General features: G+C 31.6%; 1 protein-coding gene across 6 annotated transcripts in view; it reads right to left on the bottom strand.

The window, feature by feature from the left end:
* PDE4D (phosphodiesterase 4D) overlaps positions 1-19263 on the bottom strand; it is a 1915283-nt gene that overhangs the window by 1193496 nt on the left and 702524 nt on the right. For all 6 annotated transcript variants that reach the window (XM_074282453.1, XM_074282452.1, XM_074282451.1 and 3 more), the window contains one exon: positions 4067-4296. In XM_074282453.1, the coding sequence (XP_074138554.1) occupies positions 4067-4296 (230 nt within the window). The remainder of the gene's footprint in view (positions 1-4066; positions 4297-19263) is intronic.

Below are 19263 nucleotides of genomic sequence, written 5' to 3'. Positions count from 1 at the left end.
AGAGAAGTCTCTGTCATGGAAAATTACATTTCTTCTTCTGACTCTTTAAACAAATTATTATTTAATAATAAATTTTAAACAAATATTATTATATTCTCAATTTGTAGTCAGTCATATTTCAGTACAGTTTTTTCCTTTAAACCATCAAAGCTCTGGCTATAAAATTTGAAACCTAGTCTTCTACAAGGGAAAGATGAAATCTAGGTTCTCACATATTACCAAGTTTATGATTTTATTTTATTCATTTAGAGATTTCCAAAATGATCACTAAGTTCACTAAATTTGAAAGCAAAAAAACTTGACAATTAGAAATGCAAAGGAATGATATAAGAATATAAACTTAAACATGTTCACATATATCCCTTTAAAATAAACCTAAGGTAAAATTTATAAAGTTGTAATAAATAAAAATTGTCTTGATTTCTGTCTGACAAATATTTTGCCTTGGCAATCTACAAGGAAAATATTAGTCTTCTTACATAATGTGCTTTTATTAGACCAAAGATCCCATTCAGAAGCCAATCATTTTTTGGAGCCCTGTTGTGGCTCTACAAAAGGTATGGAACAAATTTAAAGGATAAGTATATGGCTCAATAGATAGGATACAGGCCCTGAAAGTCAAGAAGACCTGAGTTCAAATCCAACCTCAGACACTTAACACACTATTTCTGTGAACATGGGTAAGTCACATAACCTCATTTGCCCCATAAAATAAATAGATTGATAAATAAACATGGCTGCACCCTAAAAAATTAAACAAATTTAAACAACTATTTCAAATAGTCTATTCAACCAAGAGTAGAAAGGAAAAGAGACGAAAAATACAGAGGAAAAATAGGTCCCAAAAGGAGACTATGCATGTGTGGAGATGATCTCTTTTCTCCCCACGTTGATTATTGCTTTGTTTTGTATTGTTTGTTTCTATGGTCAAAGTTAAGAAAAGATTCAGAGAAATCTATTAAAGACAAATATGGCCACTTATTAGAAAACAATAAAAAACCAAGTTATTCTAAGTGAAATCAAAATGACCTCATATCTTGTTTGAGAGGAGGAGGAGATATGGCAGAATTTGAGGATACCTGAAAAATAGGATAATTCCAAGGGCATGCTTTAGTCAGCTTATACTGGCTCTTGAGCTGATTGGTAAATTTCTGGGGTAACCATTCATACCTCTGTACTTGGTAAGTATTATGAATCAGGGCTTGGTTTACTGTTTCGTTGATTGTGTAGACTTAGGAAGATGATGGGCAAAATTCTTAATAATGTGTGTCACTGGTACATTATTTTTAACCTCAACAAGTTGGTTGTTAAAAGTTATCAAAACACCTCTGCAAAATCTCAGAATCCCAGGAGAAATCTTTCTCTTTTTAACTTCTCCTCCTGCTGAGCCATATTAGGATTATTTTGGTCCATGTCTTCTCTTTTCATTGATATTTCATGGTGTTTTGTAACTTCCTAGTTAGAGAGGTAATGATTTTTTTGTTTTTTATTTGATGTGGTTAGTTGACCAATGTTGACATTGGCTAGCTTCAGCAAAACCAAGCCAACCATTTCCTGTGATTTTCAATACATTGATTTTTTTCTTGAAGTACACTTCACATATTTGCATATTATAATTATATTTTAAAATATACATGCCTCTTGGTTTCTGATCTGAACCAGTTAAGGTGTTATGGGATAGAAGATTTCAAATACACTATACCTAAGCTCCCTTGGCCCTTGGAGAGTACTCATTTGTTTCTAGTACATACAATTAACTACTCAATTATCTGAGCTCATCTTCCATCTGTGGATTTTAATTAACCATAAAGAGATATATTTAATATACAGTCTTTTTTGAGGTGAATAAAATTTATCATAATGCATTCCTGGAGACAAAGAGTTCTAAAGTCATGTCTAGTTCCCAGTGTCCCTTCCTTTCCAATTAATTAAAACTCCAATACTTAAAATAGTTTATTTCATCTTCGCATTTATCCCAGAATGAATAGCTTATCATTTGTGAAGACTATTAATATTATTTATCCTGAAAAGTTTGGGGAACAATTAGAATTTGAATTATAAAATCTATATTGGGATAGGTATTAAATCAGGTTGGTGAAGTAAGCATTGGGTGGCCATGTATTACTGTTAACAGGCTGTCTCACTGGATCAAGTGATAAGGGGAGAAATGTAAGGTAGAAGTGTCTATTTAACCTCACAGCTACCACTGGCACAAGCTTATTGCCACTGCTGTTAGTGTTATTTATTTTCCTTCTAGTTATCATTATTCATTTTCCTTCTCTTTCATAAGATCAGAATTTGGTTCAAACTTCTCAATCTTGAGATGATTGGAGATGGAATTAATGACAAAACTAGCAATGATAGTGATGGAAGTGACAGTTAATGAGTTAGTTATTGAGAAGAAATAAAAGTTGACCCCAACATCTCTCTACTAGTTGATCTATATGTTCTGAGATTCACAATAAATGTTCTGCCAGTTTTCCTGGAGTGAAATGGTAACTGGAGATCCAAAGAACTAGAAAGTTAGTTCAAACTCTCTTTGCATAGGCTATAAAAATGCTGTTCTGAATCAGTTGTTTCCATAGGGCAGCAAACTATATAAAGAATCACTTGCTCTTATATATTAAAGTAATCTGTTTGTATCATATATATATATATATATATACATATATATATATATACATATATATGCACAAATTATGAACTTAAGAAATAAAATAAGAAGAAATAAATCCATAGACACTTCTACTTTATACTTCATGACAGAGAATAGAAAAAAAGATGTTTATACATGAAACTGCAAATCTCTTATGTACAACTTGCTATCCTTTTGAATATATAATAAATTCATTATGTAGCTATCTTTTTTTCTCTTTTTATTCTTCCCCTCATTCTCCTGTCTAGAGATGGCTAACTAGAGGAATTTATTCCATTTATTCCTACTATCACTATAGCATAGGTTCAATCTAAGAAAATTAAACCTCCTGTTCCCTATAAAAGTTTTATTTGAATTAATCACATCCAAGGAGTAATTCTCTATATATCTAAGTGTCCAGAAACCACAAAGCTGATAAAACAAACGTCAAATTTCAGAAAAAAAGAAATGGTGTTTTGGCCACATTTACAGAAACCTCAGAGAGGTCACATTAATAAAAATATAAAAACGCTTTCTAGAAGATGCCTAAAAATTCCTTTCTGTCCATAGATCATCCCCTAACACTGTCATCCATGCACTCTAAAACAGTCTCTGGATTATCTAGCAATATATAAACTGCTGGATTCATATTTTTCCTCTTTCACTTAGGCTTCCATAAATATCACAAACCAACTGAGCATTTAATAGATCTGTGCTTTATGTCCTTTTCCAGATAATGGAAAGGGCTCAAATAGTGAGGGAGGATAAGGAATATAAAAAGACAAAAAAAAAAGCAAGGTAAAATGAAAAAATTGTAAAATTCTTATAAATGGGAAAGGACAACATGTTGGATAACAGAAATGACCATTGGCGCAATCCTATTATATGTACCTATTCAAATCTTTCCACTTCACTTTTCAGCTAAAAAAAAATCATCTTGGGCTTAATACCAAAACAGCATTTTAATAAGCAGAACCTCAAAGTGCTATAAGGCACATTACAATACAGATGAATGTAATTACACATTTTTCTTTGACTCTAATTACAGTATAATTAATCTCTCCTTGATTTCAAATTCATTTTGCATCAATGAACAGTGCCTACTATTTCTATATACTTATTCCCATGTGGTAATTTCTCTTATTAGTTTTAATTTGCTTGGGATTGTTCTGTTGAATTACATTAACCCAACATATTTTCTTTTTCCAGTAATGATAGTCAATTCCCAGTTGTTGTCATAAGCAGGATTTTCACTTCATCAAGAATATTACCAAAATTTGTCTTCCTCAAAGAATTGGCACATTATGTACAAACCATGCTTCTTTCTCTTTACAGAATATATACTCAGGGAAACAAAACTTTTACAAACATACAAGTCATTAAAGTAATTTTTCAAAACAGAATGGAGAATTTTTTGCCATTGCTACTTACCCACTGGACTCTGCAGATGTGATGGCAATCAGTGGAAGAATCTTCAGTGGAAGACTGGTGGGCCTTTGTAGGTTCTCAGATTCACTTTTCAAATCTGCTTGTTCTAGCTGTCTGAAGGCCAGTGGAGGAAGCTGGACATTACGGCAGGAAAGTCTGCGTACTAAGTAAGGCTCCATTCCTCGGAAAGGGTCTTCTCCCTCACTTCTCGAGTGCAGTGTTTCCTCAGATGCCTACAGGAGTCCAAAGAAATAGATTTGGTCAACGATTTTTCACAATGTTTCTTATAGAGTACTATCATAGTAATTTGATAGAAAGAAAAAAAAAAGAAATTGATTTTATTTAACATGTAAAAATATAACTCTAAAGAGAAAATAGAAATAGATTTAGTTGAGAAACTTTAGATTTAAATGCAGAAAGGTAGCTATACTTGCTGAAATCCAAAGGTGGATTGCTTATAAAACCACTGGACATCTACAGGGATCTTGAAACTTATGTACTTGGCAACTGTGCTTATAGTCTATGGGCAAAACAAAATGCTTTTTCTATATCTTATTTGACATTTAGCAACAATTAAGCCCCAATGTTGTAATGAAGAAAGAAGAAACATATAAATATGTATAATGAGGAAAAGAAAAGGGAGCAAGGGAGAAAATAAATGAGTATCCACTTCAGTTCCTGGGAATTCTAGGGAACTACATGTTATATACCCATACCAGCAACTATGAAGGAAAAGGAAACTATATATGTATATATGTTTACACATGTGTATATACACACAGAGATGTTAGGAGCCAATTTATCATAAATCTAATTCTCCATGTATTTCCTCCAAAGAAAGATCAGAAAAGATACAAGAAAGGTGATAATCTGTCTGAATAATATGAAAATAAAGGCTCAATATTCCAGAAAATTTCTGCATAAAACAAAAAGAGAAATAAAGGATAATAGAGAAGTTAGGCTGAATATACATTAGATAAATAATTACTGACATAATAGTACATGTGCAAATAGAAGTTATATCTAAATTGATGGTAGATACACATTTCAATAACAAATAGTTAATTTTACACACACACACACACACACACACACACACACACACACACTCATACACATACACACCTCTTAAATGACCCAGTGAATAGAATACTAGATTTAGAGTCAAACAGAACTAGATTTAGATGCTTAATAACTGTTTTATCCTAAATCTGATATTAACCTTTCTTCATCAATTTTTTCATTTATAAAAATGATGATAAAAATAATACCTCCTTCTCTTGTTGTTGTGAGGATCAAGTGAGACTGTGCATGTATGTATGTGTGTATACACATATTGAGTATATATACATACATTAGTGTATTTACACACATACATATATATCTATGCAAATATAAATTATTATATATTATTATAATTACTATTATGTAACTTGCTTTACAGCAATCCAATGAAGTAAATAGAAGAAGTCTTATTATACTTATTTTACACAGGAAGAAACTAAGTCCCAGAGTAGTAAGTCCCTGATCCATCACATTAGCACCTGGGCTCACAATCAGAACTCTCATTCCAAATGCAATGGTGCTCTTTTCATACTCTATTTAGCATTTACTATGTTATGTACTATTTAGCATGTACTATGTTATGATAACTGAGAAAGAAACAAAAATGCATAAGAAGGGTTTAGAGAAATTGATATTCTAAGATAGGAAACAATAAATGTTCACTTACCAATTCAATTTAATTTATCCAGAATATATTATGCATTAAATGCTAATGTTCAGTATTGGGGAAATCCAGACAGAAAAGAAACTGTTCCTATTTTTTGTGAGAAGGGCAAAATATTTTACATATATACACATTCATATATATATTATATATGTATATGCATACATATATATACACACACATTTACATGTGTGTATGTATATGAAAAATAAATATAAAAAAATTTCCAGCAAAGGAGAATTATCTATGACAGACCTTATTGTAGGTCTGAAGATAAACTCTAAAGGAAGTTTGGGCATTTGAACTAAGTCATATTAAAATAGTGATTTTATGGGAAAGTGAAGGAAGGGCATTCCAGGCATGATTTAGGAAGAACAATGGGAGGAGAAAGTCATTGAAAAAGCTTGGAGACAAGAGGTGGAATGTTTTATGTCAGGAATATGAAGGCCAGCTTTTCTGGAATGCAACATGGAAAATAATTGTCAACAAGAATAGAAAGTCAATATGAAGCCAGGTTATGAAAGCTTTTAAATGCCAAACAGAGAAATTTATATATACTATTGGAAGGATATGGGAATCCCTTTAGTTTCTTAAGTAGGTGGGTTACATAGTTATACCTATGCTTTAGGAATATTGCAAGCAAATACACAGAAGACATATTAGAACAGGTAAAAACTGGAGGCAGAGAGATATACTGGAGGGCTATTAATGTAGCTCAGGCAAAAGACAATGAGCACTTGAGCTAGCATGATGACCCTGTAAAGAATTTTTTTTTTTAAAGAAGGATATTAGAGATGTTATGAAGGTGCTTACAGTTTGGCATCTGATTGGATGGGAGAGATAAGGTAAAAGGAAGAACTGAATATGTCTGAGATTAATATCTCGGGTGATTGGAAGAACCAAGGTAGCACAAGAGAAGTTAAGAAGAGGGTAATGGGAAAGATAAGTAAATATAGCAGAAAAAGAATATGGAAGAATAATAGATAAAATTCTATTAGAAATAAAGTGAAAGAGGGAATCACTTTCAGCTCGAAGTATAGGGAAAGCTTTGTGGAGGAAGTAGCTGAGATAAATGTGATTTCAACTGGAAAAAATATGACAGGAAAGTATTCCATACCTTATGGTTTAATATATGGTGTAATCTGAGCAGAAGACTGAAAGGTAAGAAATTCTGGCATTTGTCTGGACAATGGTCAGTAGCCTGGTTTAGGTAGAGAATAGGGCGTAGGAGAAGTAGAATAGTTAAATGAAGTGCTTTATTGGATTTGGCTGAGTAGACAAGGGGGGCCCTTTGAAGCTGTTGGTGTTGGTGCTGGTTTTTATATAGAATATGACATGATCAGAGGTATATCTTAGATAAAGATGCTAAATGTAGCATGTAAGGTCAACTAGAAGAGAGATTGAACATGGAGAAACTAGTCTGCATACTAGTTTAGGTGAAAATATTAATAGTTTCAGCTAGTGGATATGGTAAAGATACAAAATCTACTGTATAAATATAAATGACCCAATTTGGACATTGATAGGATATTTGAGATGAAAAACATGAATGAATCAGAGATAATTTTTCAGGCTTTATATTTGGGTATCTGGGAGAATGGATGGCAGTACACAAATAGATAGTTTATTTCTTTTTCCAAACTGCTAATTTACTCATTTGTGATTTATGTGCTTGTGAAAGCTGAAAAGCTTCAACTACATTAGGCTAAAATCAATCCTGGAAGGAAAAATGAAGTGGGTTAGTCTTTGAGCACAGTATTGAGAATCACCAAATGGATGCTAGTTTCATTTGTATTAGACGGATGCAATTTCAATAGTTCAAAAAAGGCAGAGCCAGCTTTTTGAATGAAAATTGATAAAATAGGTAATTTCCTAGATAGTGAGACTTGGAGAGAAATGGCAAAGAATTTCTCCTACCTTCCATGTTGATTGTATCTGAAATTCATTATATTAGTAGTGCGTTTATTTTACTTTCAGCCTTTGTCTTTAAATATATCAAATATCCCAAAGTTGTATTATGTTAACCTTTATTAATTATTTACTTAGTAGTAAAAAGTAATTTCTTGAAGTTTTTCCTCAGAGAGGGAGAGAGACAGAAAGTAAAGCTAGAAAGTAAAGCTAGAAAGCTATATTTATACTATATAAAAATAGGGGAAAGACTCTAAAAAATTAAATGAGATACAGTTGAGTACAATGTGCTAAAAGTTAGACTTGACATCAGGTCTCATCTATGAATTATCCCTCTCATAATTATTGACTATATTAATCTTACTTCTCTGAGCTATAGTTTCCCTCTCAGTAGGATGTAGATAATTTGAGAATTAGATAGTACAGAAAAAAAAAAAAAAAAAAGACTGGAATCTGAGGTCCGAGGTTCAAATCCTACCATTTACGCTTACAGCCTTTGTAAGTCATTTAATTTTCAATAACATCTATTTTCTCACTTACAAAATGAGAAGCATTGACTAGATCTAGATTCCAACTTCTTATACTCTGTGTCTCAATCCCATATGGAATCTTGTAATTGAATGTGGAGATCATGAAATTATGATTTCTTTTCAGGAAATGTTTGATTTGTATCCCTATTTTATATATCTTATATACCTGGGGTCACATAAAAACTTCTTGGGTGACAAGGGACCAAGATTTGAAAAAGTTTAAGAAGCCTTGGACTAGATCTTTTCATCTTTATATGGATGGTCTTATGTTCTAGCTCACAGGGATAAAAATGATTTGGGCACTCATTGCGATAATCTTCAAGGAAACTATTATGGCCTGTATCCCATGGGAAGGACTTTTTCTTTGCCTTTGTGATTCTGCCTGAGTCCCAATGGAATCCTTGTGTTCTTCAAATTTAACAAAAGTGTCACCTAATTAAGATAATTTAAGATAAGACTGCTAAGAACAAATCCACTTCAAGACCCTGCAGAACTTTGCCTATTAAGTTTTTTGTAACCTCTTCCCACAAAGCATTCTCCTTTGGAAACAGTATTGAACACAAAGAAAGGACAATGCACTTGATGCTAGAGGAAGTGGATTCAAATTCTTGCTCTACCATTTAGTTCCTTCCTTCCAACTTCAACCCTACTTGTCTTCATCAATTTAAAAATAAACATGGAATTGGACTGGTTGATTAGGAACACCCTTTCCAATTCTACATTAAATTTTCCTAAGGAACACATTTTAATGGTAGAACACTAAGATCGGATATGGGTTACCAAGATTCTTAATGATTTTTTGTTGTTCAGTTATATCCAACTTTTCATGATCCTGTTGACAAAGATAATGAAGATATTTATCATTTCCTTTTTCAACTCATTTTACAGATGAGGAAGAGTTAAGTGATTTGCCCAGGGTCACTCAAATAGTAAATGTCTGAGGCAGGATTTGAACTCAGGAAAATGAGTCTTATTGACTCCAGGTCTGGGATTCTATCCACTGTGTCACTTAGCTCCCCTTAATGAATAATGAAATCCCTACTAATAAATTATCTTCTTTCTGACTGCTAGAGAAAGAGAGAATCCATGTAATATTCTATGAAGTGATGGGGATGGATTAACAGGAGAAAGCATATACTTAAAGTTATGCAATCTTGTTTTGTAGTTTAGAAAAGTAGTTCCATTATTTGTCAATGGAAAACTATAATTCTTACCTACACTTTAGACATTAATACACCTTTGCATGTAGCCAACTTGCATGTCACTTAGCTTATACTTTACTTTTCACATGTGCTAACAAATACATAATCATTATAGCAAAGCACCCAAAACAATAAAGCAAATTGGTAATGTCATTTTAATAATTCTTATTTTCTATTTACAGGACATTCACCAAATGCATCTCTTCAACTTCTTGTATAAAAACTAATTTTATTGAAATGTATAACACAAATAACATTTTCCATCTGCAGGTAGAGGATTACAGAGTCAGAATCTCATTCAGAACTGGAAGAGTCTTCAAAGACAATCAATTGTTTAATCAACAAATATTTATAAAACACTCTCTTTTGGAGCATTGTGATATTTTCTGGAAATACTTAAATAAGTCCTATTTTGAATGATCTAAGATTCCAATGAGGGAGACATTAAGTAGATACAGAATACCAACAAACACAAATACTCATCAATTGGAAAATAACTGAACAAACTTGATTGTGATGGAAAACTATTGTGCTATAAGAAATGATGAACTTGATGATCTTGAATAAACATGTATAGATTTGAATGAAATAATGAAGAATAATTTTAAATAAGCAGAATTATTGTATGCAAAAATAGCAATATTGTCTTAACAAATTTAAGTGAATAAGTATTTTGACTACTATAATTACCCAAATTAACTACAAAGGACATATAAAGGATGAAGCTCTCTGCCTACAGAAAAAGAACCTATAAACAGAAATATTATAGAATACTTTTATATGTGTACATATGTATGTATATATACACATATTTGTATCTAATGGTAGCCATCTCTAGAGTGGGAAAATGCAAAAATAGAAATTTACATAACTTCTATATTTAAACGGAAAAGCAAGTTGAATGAATTTATAGTTTCATGTGCAATCTTTTTTTTAAATGTATTATGTTATGAAAGTAATTGTTTTATTAAATAAATAAAATACAAAAAAATTTTAAAAATGAAAAAAATACAAAGAAGTTAAATACAGGATACCTCAAAAGTTTTAGTGCAATTTTAGCTTTAAAACTGCACTAAAACTTTTGGGTCACTCTGTATAAAGCAATTTGGGAGGCAAGCACTAGCAGTCCATCTTGGACTCTTTAAATCTAGGGGTAATCTAGTCCCCATTTGAAATTGAGTTCATACAAATTTATAACAATATAAATCATTCTCCAATTTATAAATGGTCAAATAATTTGAAAAGACAATTTTCAGATGATGAAATTAAAGCCATTTATAATTATATGAAAAAATGTTCTTAATTCAGTTTTACATTTACAGTTTCTGATGAAGGTCTCATTTCTAAAATATATAAAGAACTGACTCAAATTTATAAGAATTCAAGCCATTCTCCTATTGATAAATGGTCAAAGGATATGAACAGAGATGAAAAAAATTGAAACTATTTTGATTTATGAAAAGGTGCTCTAAATCACTATTGATAAGAGAAATGCAAATTAAAACAACTCTGAGGTACCCCTACACATCTCTCAGATTGGCTAAAATAACAGGAAAATATAATGATAAATATTGGAAGGACATGGGAAAACTGGGGCACAAATGCATTGTTGGTGGAGTTGTGAAATGATCCAGCCATTCTGCAGAGTAATTTGGAACTATGTCCAAAAGGCTACAAAATTGTGCATATCCTTTGACCTAGCTGTGCCATTACTGGGTATATATCCCAAGGAAATCATAAAGGAGGGAAAAGGACCCACAGGTACAAAAATGTTTGCAGTATCTCTTTTTGTGGTAGCAAAGAATGGGAGTGATGCCCATCAGTTGGGAAATGGCTGAACAAGCTGTGGTACATGAAGGTAATGGAATATTATTGTTCTATAAAAAAAGGTTAGCAAGCTCATTTTAAAAAGGCCCGGAAAGATTTACATGAAATGATGCTAAGTAAAACAAGCAGGACTAGGAATACATTGTACACAATAACAGCAAGAATGTGAAATGATCAAATATGAAAGGCTTGGTTCTTCTCAGTAGTACAGTGAATAAAACAATTCCAGTAGACTTTGGAAAGAAAATACCATGTGCATCCAGAAAAAAAGATTTAAGGAGAATGAATGTAAATCAACATATGCTATGTTCAACTTTTTTTTTTAATCTCCTCCATGCTTTTTCCCTTTTGCCCTAATTTTTCTCTCCCTACATTATTCATAAAGCAATGCATATTAAAAATAAGTAAACCTTACTACAATAAAAAATGAGAACAGTTTTTCCCAAGATAGCTCTTTTCACTTTTGGGAAACTCTTCTTAGAAGGAATTTTCTTTACATTTAGCCAAAACGTTCCTCATGCAACTTCTATCCACTTCTGAGGTGGCCCTCTAAGGTCAAGTAGACCACACTTAATACTTCTTTCACATAGCTATTTGTAAAGAAAAATATTATTTAAAATTATTTATCAGGATTCTCCTCTCATTTCCCCTGTTCTAGCTTGAACATGTTCAATTCTTTCAAATCATCTCCATTTTGCATGGATCTGAACCTTCACATCAGTCTGGTTATTCAATTCTGTATGTCTTCTGATTTGTCTTTACTCTTCCTGCAATCATGAGAGTTTATTACTAATCATTATTAAAATGTCAATAACATAACATTCTACTGGAAAAGCTTTTGATCTATAATCTGGAGGAGTTTATGTTCTATAATCTAGTAGATGCCTCTAGATGGCACAATGGATAGAATGTTAAACATGAGGTCAGGAAGATTCAAACCTGGTTTCATACATTTTATTAGCTGAGACCAAGGATGAATTATTTAAAATTTCTTGGTCTCAGTTTCTTCATTTGTAAAATGGAATTAGCAATAACACCTATTTCCCACATTTGAAAGGATAAAATAGGATAATATTTGTGAAGTGCTTTGCAAACCTTAAAATGTTATAAAAATGCTACTATAGTATTATCTTTAAAATATAGAATGCATTGTCTATGAATATGGCCACTTGTCTATTGAATATGCAAGTTCACTATTTACATGGCTTCTGAGATCCCTGGGAAATCATAGTCCTAGGAAATTTCCAAATAGGCATCATAAATAAATTACAAAATTGTTTTTAGTGAAATGAATGTGAATCTTTTATAGGGTAATGAATGAAATTGACCCTGATAAATTAGCCTTTTTATTTATGTAAATGACTGACAGGAAAAGGAATCAACATAATATATTTTAATAACTCAAAACAAACTCACCTATTTGAATGACATATCAAAGGAAACTGATTTTACAGTAAGTGAGCAGGGGTATACTTAGAAGGAGAGTTTTGTGAAAAGGGAACATGCTATAATCGGCAAAGAATTGGGATTATACTCCAGGCCCCTGGATTTTAGACCTGGAAAGTAATTTTCCCTCTCTCTGCACTTTAGATTTCTCATGTGTTGGAAGAATATAGGATTAGATGATCTTTCAAGTCCCTTCTAGGACTGAGAATGCATGTCAAAATATAATTATTTTCACTTTCTTTTGCTTCTTTAACATCATTTAACCCATACCAAGTGATTCTTTATGCATTTTTACTTTCTTTCCAACTAGAGAGGAAGATATTTTATGGCTTCCATCTGTGCATAATAATTGGAATGAAAACAAAAGAAGATAGGTCATTATTTTAAGAAAAAGCTTTTGGGGATGGAGAGGGATTTCTATTGAAGAATTAGTATAGGTGGAGTAAAATCATACAGTGGAAAAAAATAAACTTGTAATGGATTTGAGGCTGCCTTGTAGCACAGAGTATAAGGCTCTGAACTTGGCAACAGGAGGATTTGAATTCAAATGCCTTAGAGACTTCCTAGCTCTATGACCATGAACAAATCAATGAACTTTATTATTTTTTTTTCTAATATAAAATAGAGATAACAGTAGCTATATTCCAGGAGTATATAAGAATAAAATAAGAAAATATGTTAGCATTTTCAGAAATGAGTAAGACCTTTTGAATAAAAAAAGTAAAAAGAAACATGTAAATTTATTTGAGCAAAATTCAAAGGAACTGTATGCTGCTGTAGTATTAACATTCTAGTGGGGGAGAAGAAATGAGTGTTTCTTCAGAATCTCTTCAAAGAGTATGGATGAAATTCAATAAGACAGAATACCTCTGGGTGGATTCATTCTGTTCTGAAGGTTTTAAGATGCAAAAGAGAATGAAGGATGAAATAAATCTACTAGTGTAGAAAGAGGAAAGAAGGGAACAGAATTTATTCCTCACAACTAAGGAGCTTGAGAAGAAAAGTATACATATGTAGATGAAGGAATGGAGGAATGGGCATATCTCTGTTAGCTGAAAGCAAAAAGGATTGAACACACAGGTACACATGCACGCACACACACAGTCTGGTGTAGGAATACGACAAATCTAACACAGGGAAATAAATAGTAGTTAGAATAGGAGGGCTGATTAACAGGGAGAGGAAAATTAAGGAAGAAATAACAGCAAAACACATTTCTGATACCAAAGATGAATTTAAAAAGGAAAGCAAAAAGAAAATAAATGACCTACCACCTAAGAGGGATAATGCAATGTAATGTTAATGTGCTATAAGAAATGAAAATAGAGATTATATCAGAGTATCTTAGTCTGTCCATGAAATGATGCAGATTGAAGTAAACAGAACCGGGGGAACAATTAACTCAAGGTCAATAATATTGTGAAAAAAGTTCACTTAGAACAATGATATGACTAGCCATGTGTCCAGATATGATAACAAATATTACCCACCTCCTGACAGAGATAAGCTATATGCAATATATGGAAAGAGACACACATTTCTGGACACGACTACTATGTACATATGTTTTCTTTTTTTAAATTTTCCTCTTGGTAATTAATGGAGGAGAGTAAGATATCAAGAACAAAAAGGACCACTAAAACATACTTTTAAATATAAATTCACAGAAGAGAACAGGAGATTTAAAAGAAATAGAGACAAGGAGGACTATTTCAAAAATAATGAGGAATTTATAATGAACATTTTTTAAAATGTTGGTAGTAAGAAATATACTTTTCTGATGTTAAAATTCAAAATAAAATATTTTAAAAGAAAATTTTAGAATCATTAAAAGCACTCATATTTTCTTAAAGGCACAATCAAGTCCATCTTCTTATTCAATTCTAGGGTGATGTCAATATTCCAGCACAAGGAATAGCTATTTAAGCCATGTATACTGATGTTTCAGAAACATTTAACAATTAATAATAATCATAGCAAAGCAAGGTGATAGAGAATGACCTTAGCAAGAGGACATAATGAAACAAGAATAGCTTTTTGACCCTTCCAGAATTTTGGACTATGTATGTTTAAGCAGGATACTATATTATTATGACTTGTTGAAGCGCATTGTCCTATGGTTAAAGTAATTTAGAGCAGTAGAAACAGTATAGTTTCTTCAGTCAGAAGTTCAAATGACAGCTCCATCACTTACCATCTGAGTGTTTAATTTCTTTATGTCTCAGTTTCCTCAGTTACAAGTGAGGAGATTGAGCTACATGATCCATAATGTCCCTTTCAGTTCTAAACCTCTGATCTTGTGATACTCACTGGGCATTTTTTTGGAAACTGCTTTTATCCTTTCTATAGTATATAGAGAGAACTATAGTAATACTTAATAAGTTTTTATTTGGGTACCTTAGTGATTCAAAAGTCGGGTTGCACATTTCTAATAACACAGTCGTTATCTGGAAAGTTATTCCATGTGTATTAAAGTAATAATTGAGAATAAAGCTCAATAATGAATTACAGAATCAGAATTGGAAAGGCCCTTCACAATCAGCTGATTCATCCATTCAATAACAATTCATCAATTCCCTCTACTGTATCCACTCAAAATACTCATTTCTAGCTTGAACGTTTCCCACTGAGAAATGTTCATTACTTCATGAGGCAGTATATTCTAGTCCAGACAGCTATGGCTGTTAGGAATTTCTTCCTCAGTCTAACTCCTACCTGGTAGTCCCAGTCCTATGTTCTGAAGGAATAGGGAATAAATCAAACCCTCTTTACATCTTGCAGTGCTTTAGATAGTTGGAAATAATGATTAAACCTTTTTTATCTCTACATTACTCATCCTTGGATCCAGATAGGTGACCCAGTATATAAAGTATTTAACTTAGAGTCAGGAAATCATAAATTCAAATCCTTTTTCAAACTCTTTTAGGATCACAATACCTGGAAACTTATAACTATAAACAAGAAGATAGCTTGAGATATGATACTCTAAAAGGCAAAATAAATAAGTATACAACCAAGAACAATGACATATACATACTATTATTTTTAACATGATCTGAAGCACATATCTATGGCAAGGGAAAGGCCTCTATATTCGAAACTGATCAGACCATATCTAGATTGTTCATTTGCTTCTGAATGGCAAAAATTTGGAAGGAAATCTAGAATTTGTAATGTGTCCAGAGGAAGACAGGATGGTAAAATAATAATGTTTCTGTGCATATATATATATATATATATATATATATATATATATATATATATATATATACACATAATCTGTATTTCATATTTATTTGTTTTAGATCATATTAATATTATTGCAATAACAACAGACATTTTGTTTCTTCCCTTAAAACAACCCTTGGAGGGAAGTTATATTATTATTATCATTTTACTCAAGAAAAACCTAAAGTACAATGAGGTCAAGTGGTCTACCCAGAATCACATAGTTAATCATTTGAGGAAGGATTCTAATTCATATCTTCCTGATACCAAGTCTAGAAGTATATATATACTTTGCCACCAACCAGTTTCATTATATGTTTTGTCTTTAGCAATTATGTCATACTAAAGAGTCATATAGAGTTTGAAGTCAATCAGTACCTTTAGGTGTCAAGTTATAATTTCTGTGAGATTCAATTAACTCATTTGCATAACAAAAATAATAATATTAAAATAGAGTTGTTATAAAGATTGAATTGATATTTTGAAGATAGAGAATTATTCCATGTGTATTGAAGAGGTATTTGAAAATATAGCTCAAGATAGAGAATCATTAAATCAGAGTTAGATAATCAGTTAGATAACAATATTTAAATAGGATTGGCAGAAATATCAAATTTGATAATATTTGTATCATATTTTATAAAATCTAAAGTATGATTCAAATGTTAATTCCCTTTCCCTTACAATTCGTGTTTCCAACCAAGGACTTAAAAATAGAAAATTAGCTAACAATTACTGTCACTGGAACTGGGCAGCAGTTATCAGATTTGATAGGTCTTAGCAGACTTCCCATTACATCTTGACTTTACTTTCCATGAAGATAACCTTTCTTCTAATTGGCATGTCAGATCTCTCTATGGCTACTTCTGCATTCTTCAAGAGGAAATCAAGAAACATCATGATGTATAGTCCCTTTTTGAGAACTGCACAATATTTCCTTCAATCTAATGTCATTGATTTATTTTATTTATAATTTCATAAATAGGTCCAGATCCAAGCTTTATGAAAACAACATCATAATTCTTTTCAAGTTCCAGTATTTTGACTTTTTCTTGCTTTTCTTCTGAATCACATTCTCCCACCTGCCAACCTCTTTACATAGATGGTGATAGTCTTTACTATCTTCAGAAATTTCTCCTTTTTGACTTCTTTCTTGAGCCATTTCTTCTATTCTCTAAAGCCCAGCTTCTTAAATTATGGTTCACAACCTATATAGGATCTTGTAACTGAATGTAGGGGCCATGAAGTTATGATTTATTAGTAGTAAATTTTGGTTTATATACATAAAAATATACAGGAATTTGCAGAGATGGCTTTCCTGCCCTTTTGTTTTTTTACAGGGACAGCAATTTAAAGTATATGCAAATAACAAAATAACAACATTTCTATATTTCTTTAATGCAAATTTAAAGCTATGAAAGTATCCAATCTTCTACTTCTAAGTGATTTAGTAAACTTTCAGTTTGCCTTATCTGTTTACTAACACTGGGCAACAAATGAAGGGATTTATTAATATTGTGTTATTATTATTATTTGCTAATCAGCTTCTTAAATTAATTTTTTCTTCTTATCTCTCAGTGATAATAAAATGAAGAGTACACATTATTAGCATTTTATTAATCTTCAAATAATATATAAACATTCCACAAATCATCCTTTGGGGTATAGCTTACAAATTAAAGAATAATGGAATTTATCTTAAGGCACTTTTAATATTGAAACAGGGAATTTTATTTACACAGTCAATAGATAATCTGTATATTGTCTTACAAAGGACACTGCAACAAAATGAATTTATTATAAAAATGAAAAAACATTACTTCATATTTAATGTCTAGTAACTCTCAAAATGCTGCATAAGTTAATGCAAATATAATTCCAGAACAGGAAAACCTTAAAGTGATTCAAAGAGATCCAAATCACAAGTGTTTCCAAATCCATGGAGACAATTCCATCATTGAAACATTAAAACATTTTCAAAAGAGAATAGAGGAATTTATGCTTTATGCACATTACACTATTTGTTTCCCTTAATCAGAATGGCTTTCTTAAGCCTTATTTTTTTTCTTAAGCCTGTATTTTGAAGTCTATCACTATAATATATGAATACTTTATTTTGGGAACTACTTTAAAAAGACCAGAGAGAATCCAGTACTTTATACTGTATCATCAATTTGAGGCTAAGTAAGGGAAGGTTGAGTGCCTTTTACTTAGACCTAACTAGAATTATGACTGATATTTCTTTGTCCTGTGTTCTGCATTCTGCTTGGTTTTGAGCGAAGAAATGAAAGTCTTTTCCTTGTGAGTTTAAGTCAAGGAAACCACTCTTCTCATGGATAAACATGGAGTCATACATACACTGAATATGAATTTAGGTTGTAATAATAATTAAAAAGAAACTATTCTCAGGAATTTGTAAATCGGGACAGACAGAACACAGTTGAGGAATAATCCTTAAGTTAATTATCCTTTTATTTTAGGCTATAAACAAATTGGATAAGTGAAGCAAAACGTTTTAAGATCCTTTTCAATTTAGGATTTATGAAACTATGAAAGTGAGGGATGCAGAATAGGTAAGTTGGTGCTGAGAGTAAGAGGGATAAGATTGTGGAAGCATCACATTTTTCTAACAGTAAAGAAGTAAAGAGAAAGTAGGTATTCAAAGATCAGTGAAAAGTTCTACTAATTGTAGTTTGTTGGAATATTGGAAAATTAACATTTTATAAGAAATGATAAATATGGTAAACTGAAGAAAAGCTGAATTAACCAAGAGAATAATTCCTAGGATAACCAAAATAATATAAAAGGAAAAGGACACAGAAAGACTCCCTAACCCTTTGCTCCATCCAGTGATGGATCTTCACTTCAGAGGAATGATGATGAAGGATGCTTTCCACATTTCCTCTGAGACATAGTGGATAATAGGTAGGGAATAAAGTATATCTTTTCAGATGTGACCAGTGTGCTGACTAATTCTTCCTGTTTATATTTATTTGTTATAAATGAGAATTCTACTGGGGATGGGATAGAGCTGAGATTCATTAGGAATTGACAATGATATAAATGTAGAGCCGAGAATCAATAAAACTTTGAAATGGACTATGAATTTTTAAAATGCATACTCACCTATGTATTTGAAATATCTTAATTACCCTGACTCTGAAAAATTTGCTTATCAAAAATGATACAATTATACAAATCAAAGCCATTTTAAAAATTGTTAAATACATTTTAAAGTATTTCTAAAATATAGGGCCACAGCATTTTATATTTCTCATGCTTACATTCACCATTCTTTCTCTCTGTCTCTCTCTGTCTCTCTCTGTCTCT

Source organism: Sminthopsis crassicaudata, chromosome 1 (assembly GCF_048593235.1).
Source record: "Sminthopsis crassicaudata isolate SCR6 chromosome 1, ASM4859323v1, whole genome shotgun sequence".
In the NCBI taxonomy this organism is placed as follows: Eukaryota; Metazoa; Chordata; class Mammalia; order Dasyuromorphia; family Dasyuridae; genus Sminthopsis; species Sminthopsis crassicaudata.
This window is presented reverse-complemented; position numbering and strand designations above follow the sequence as displayed.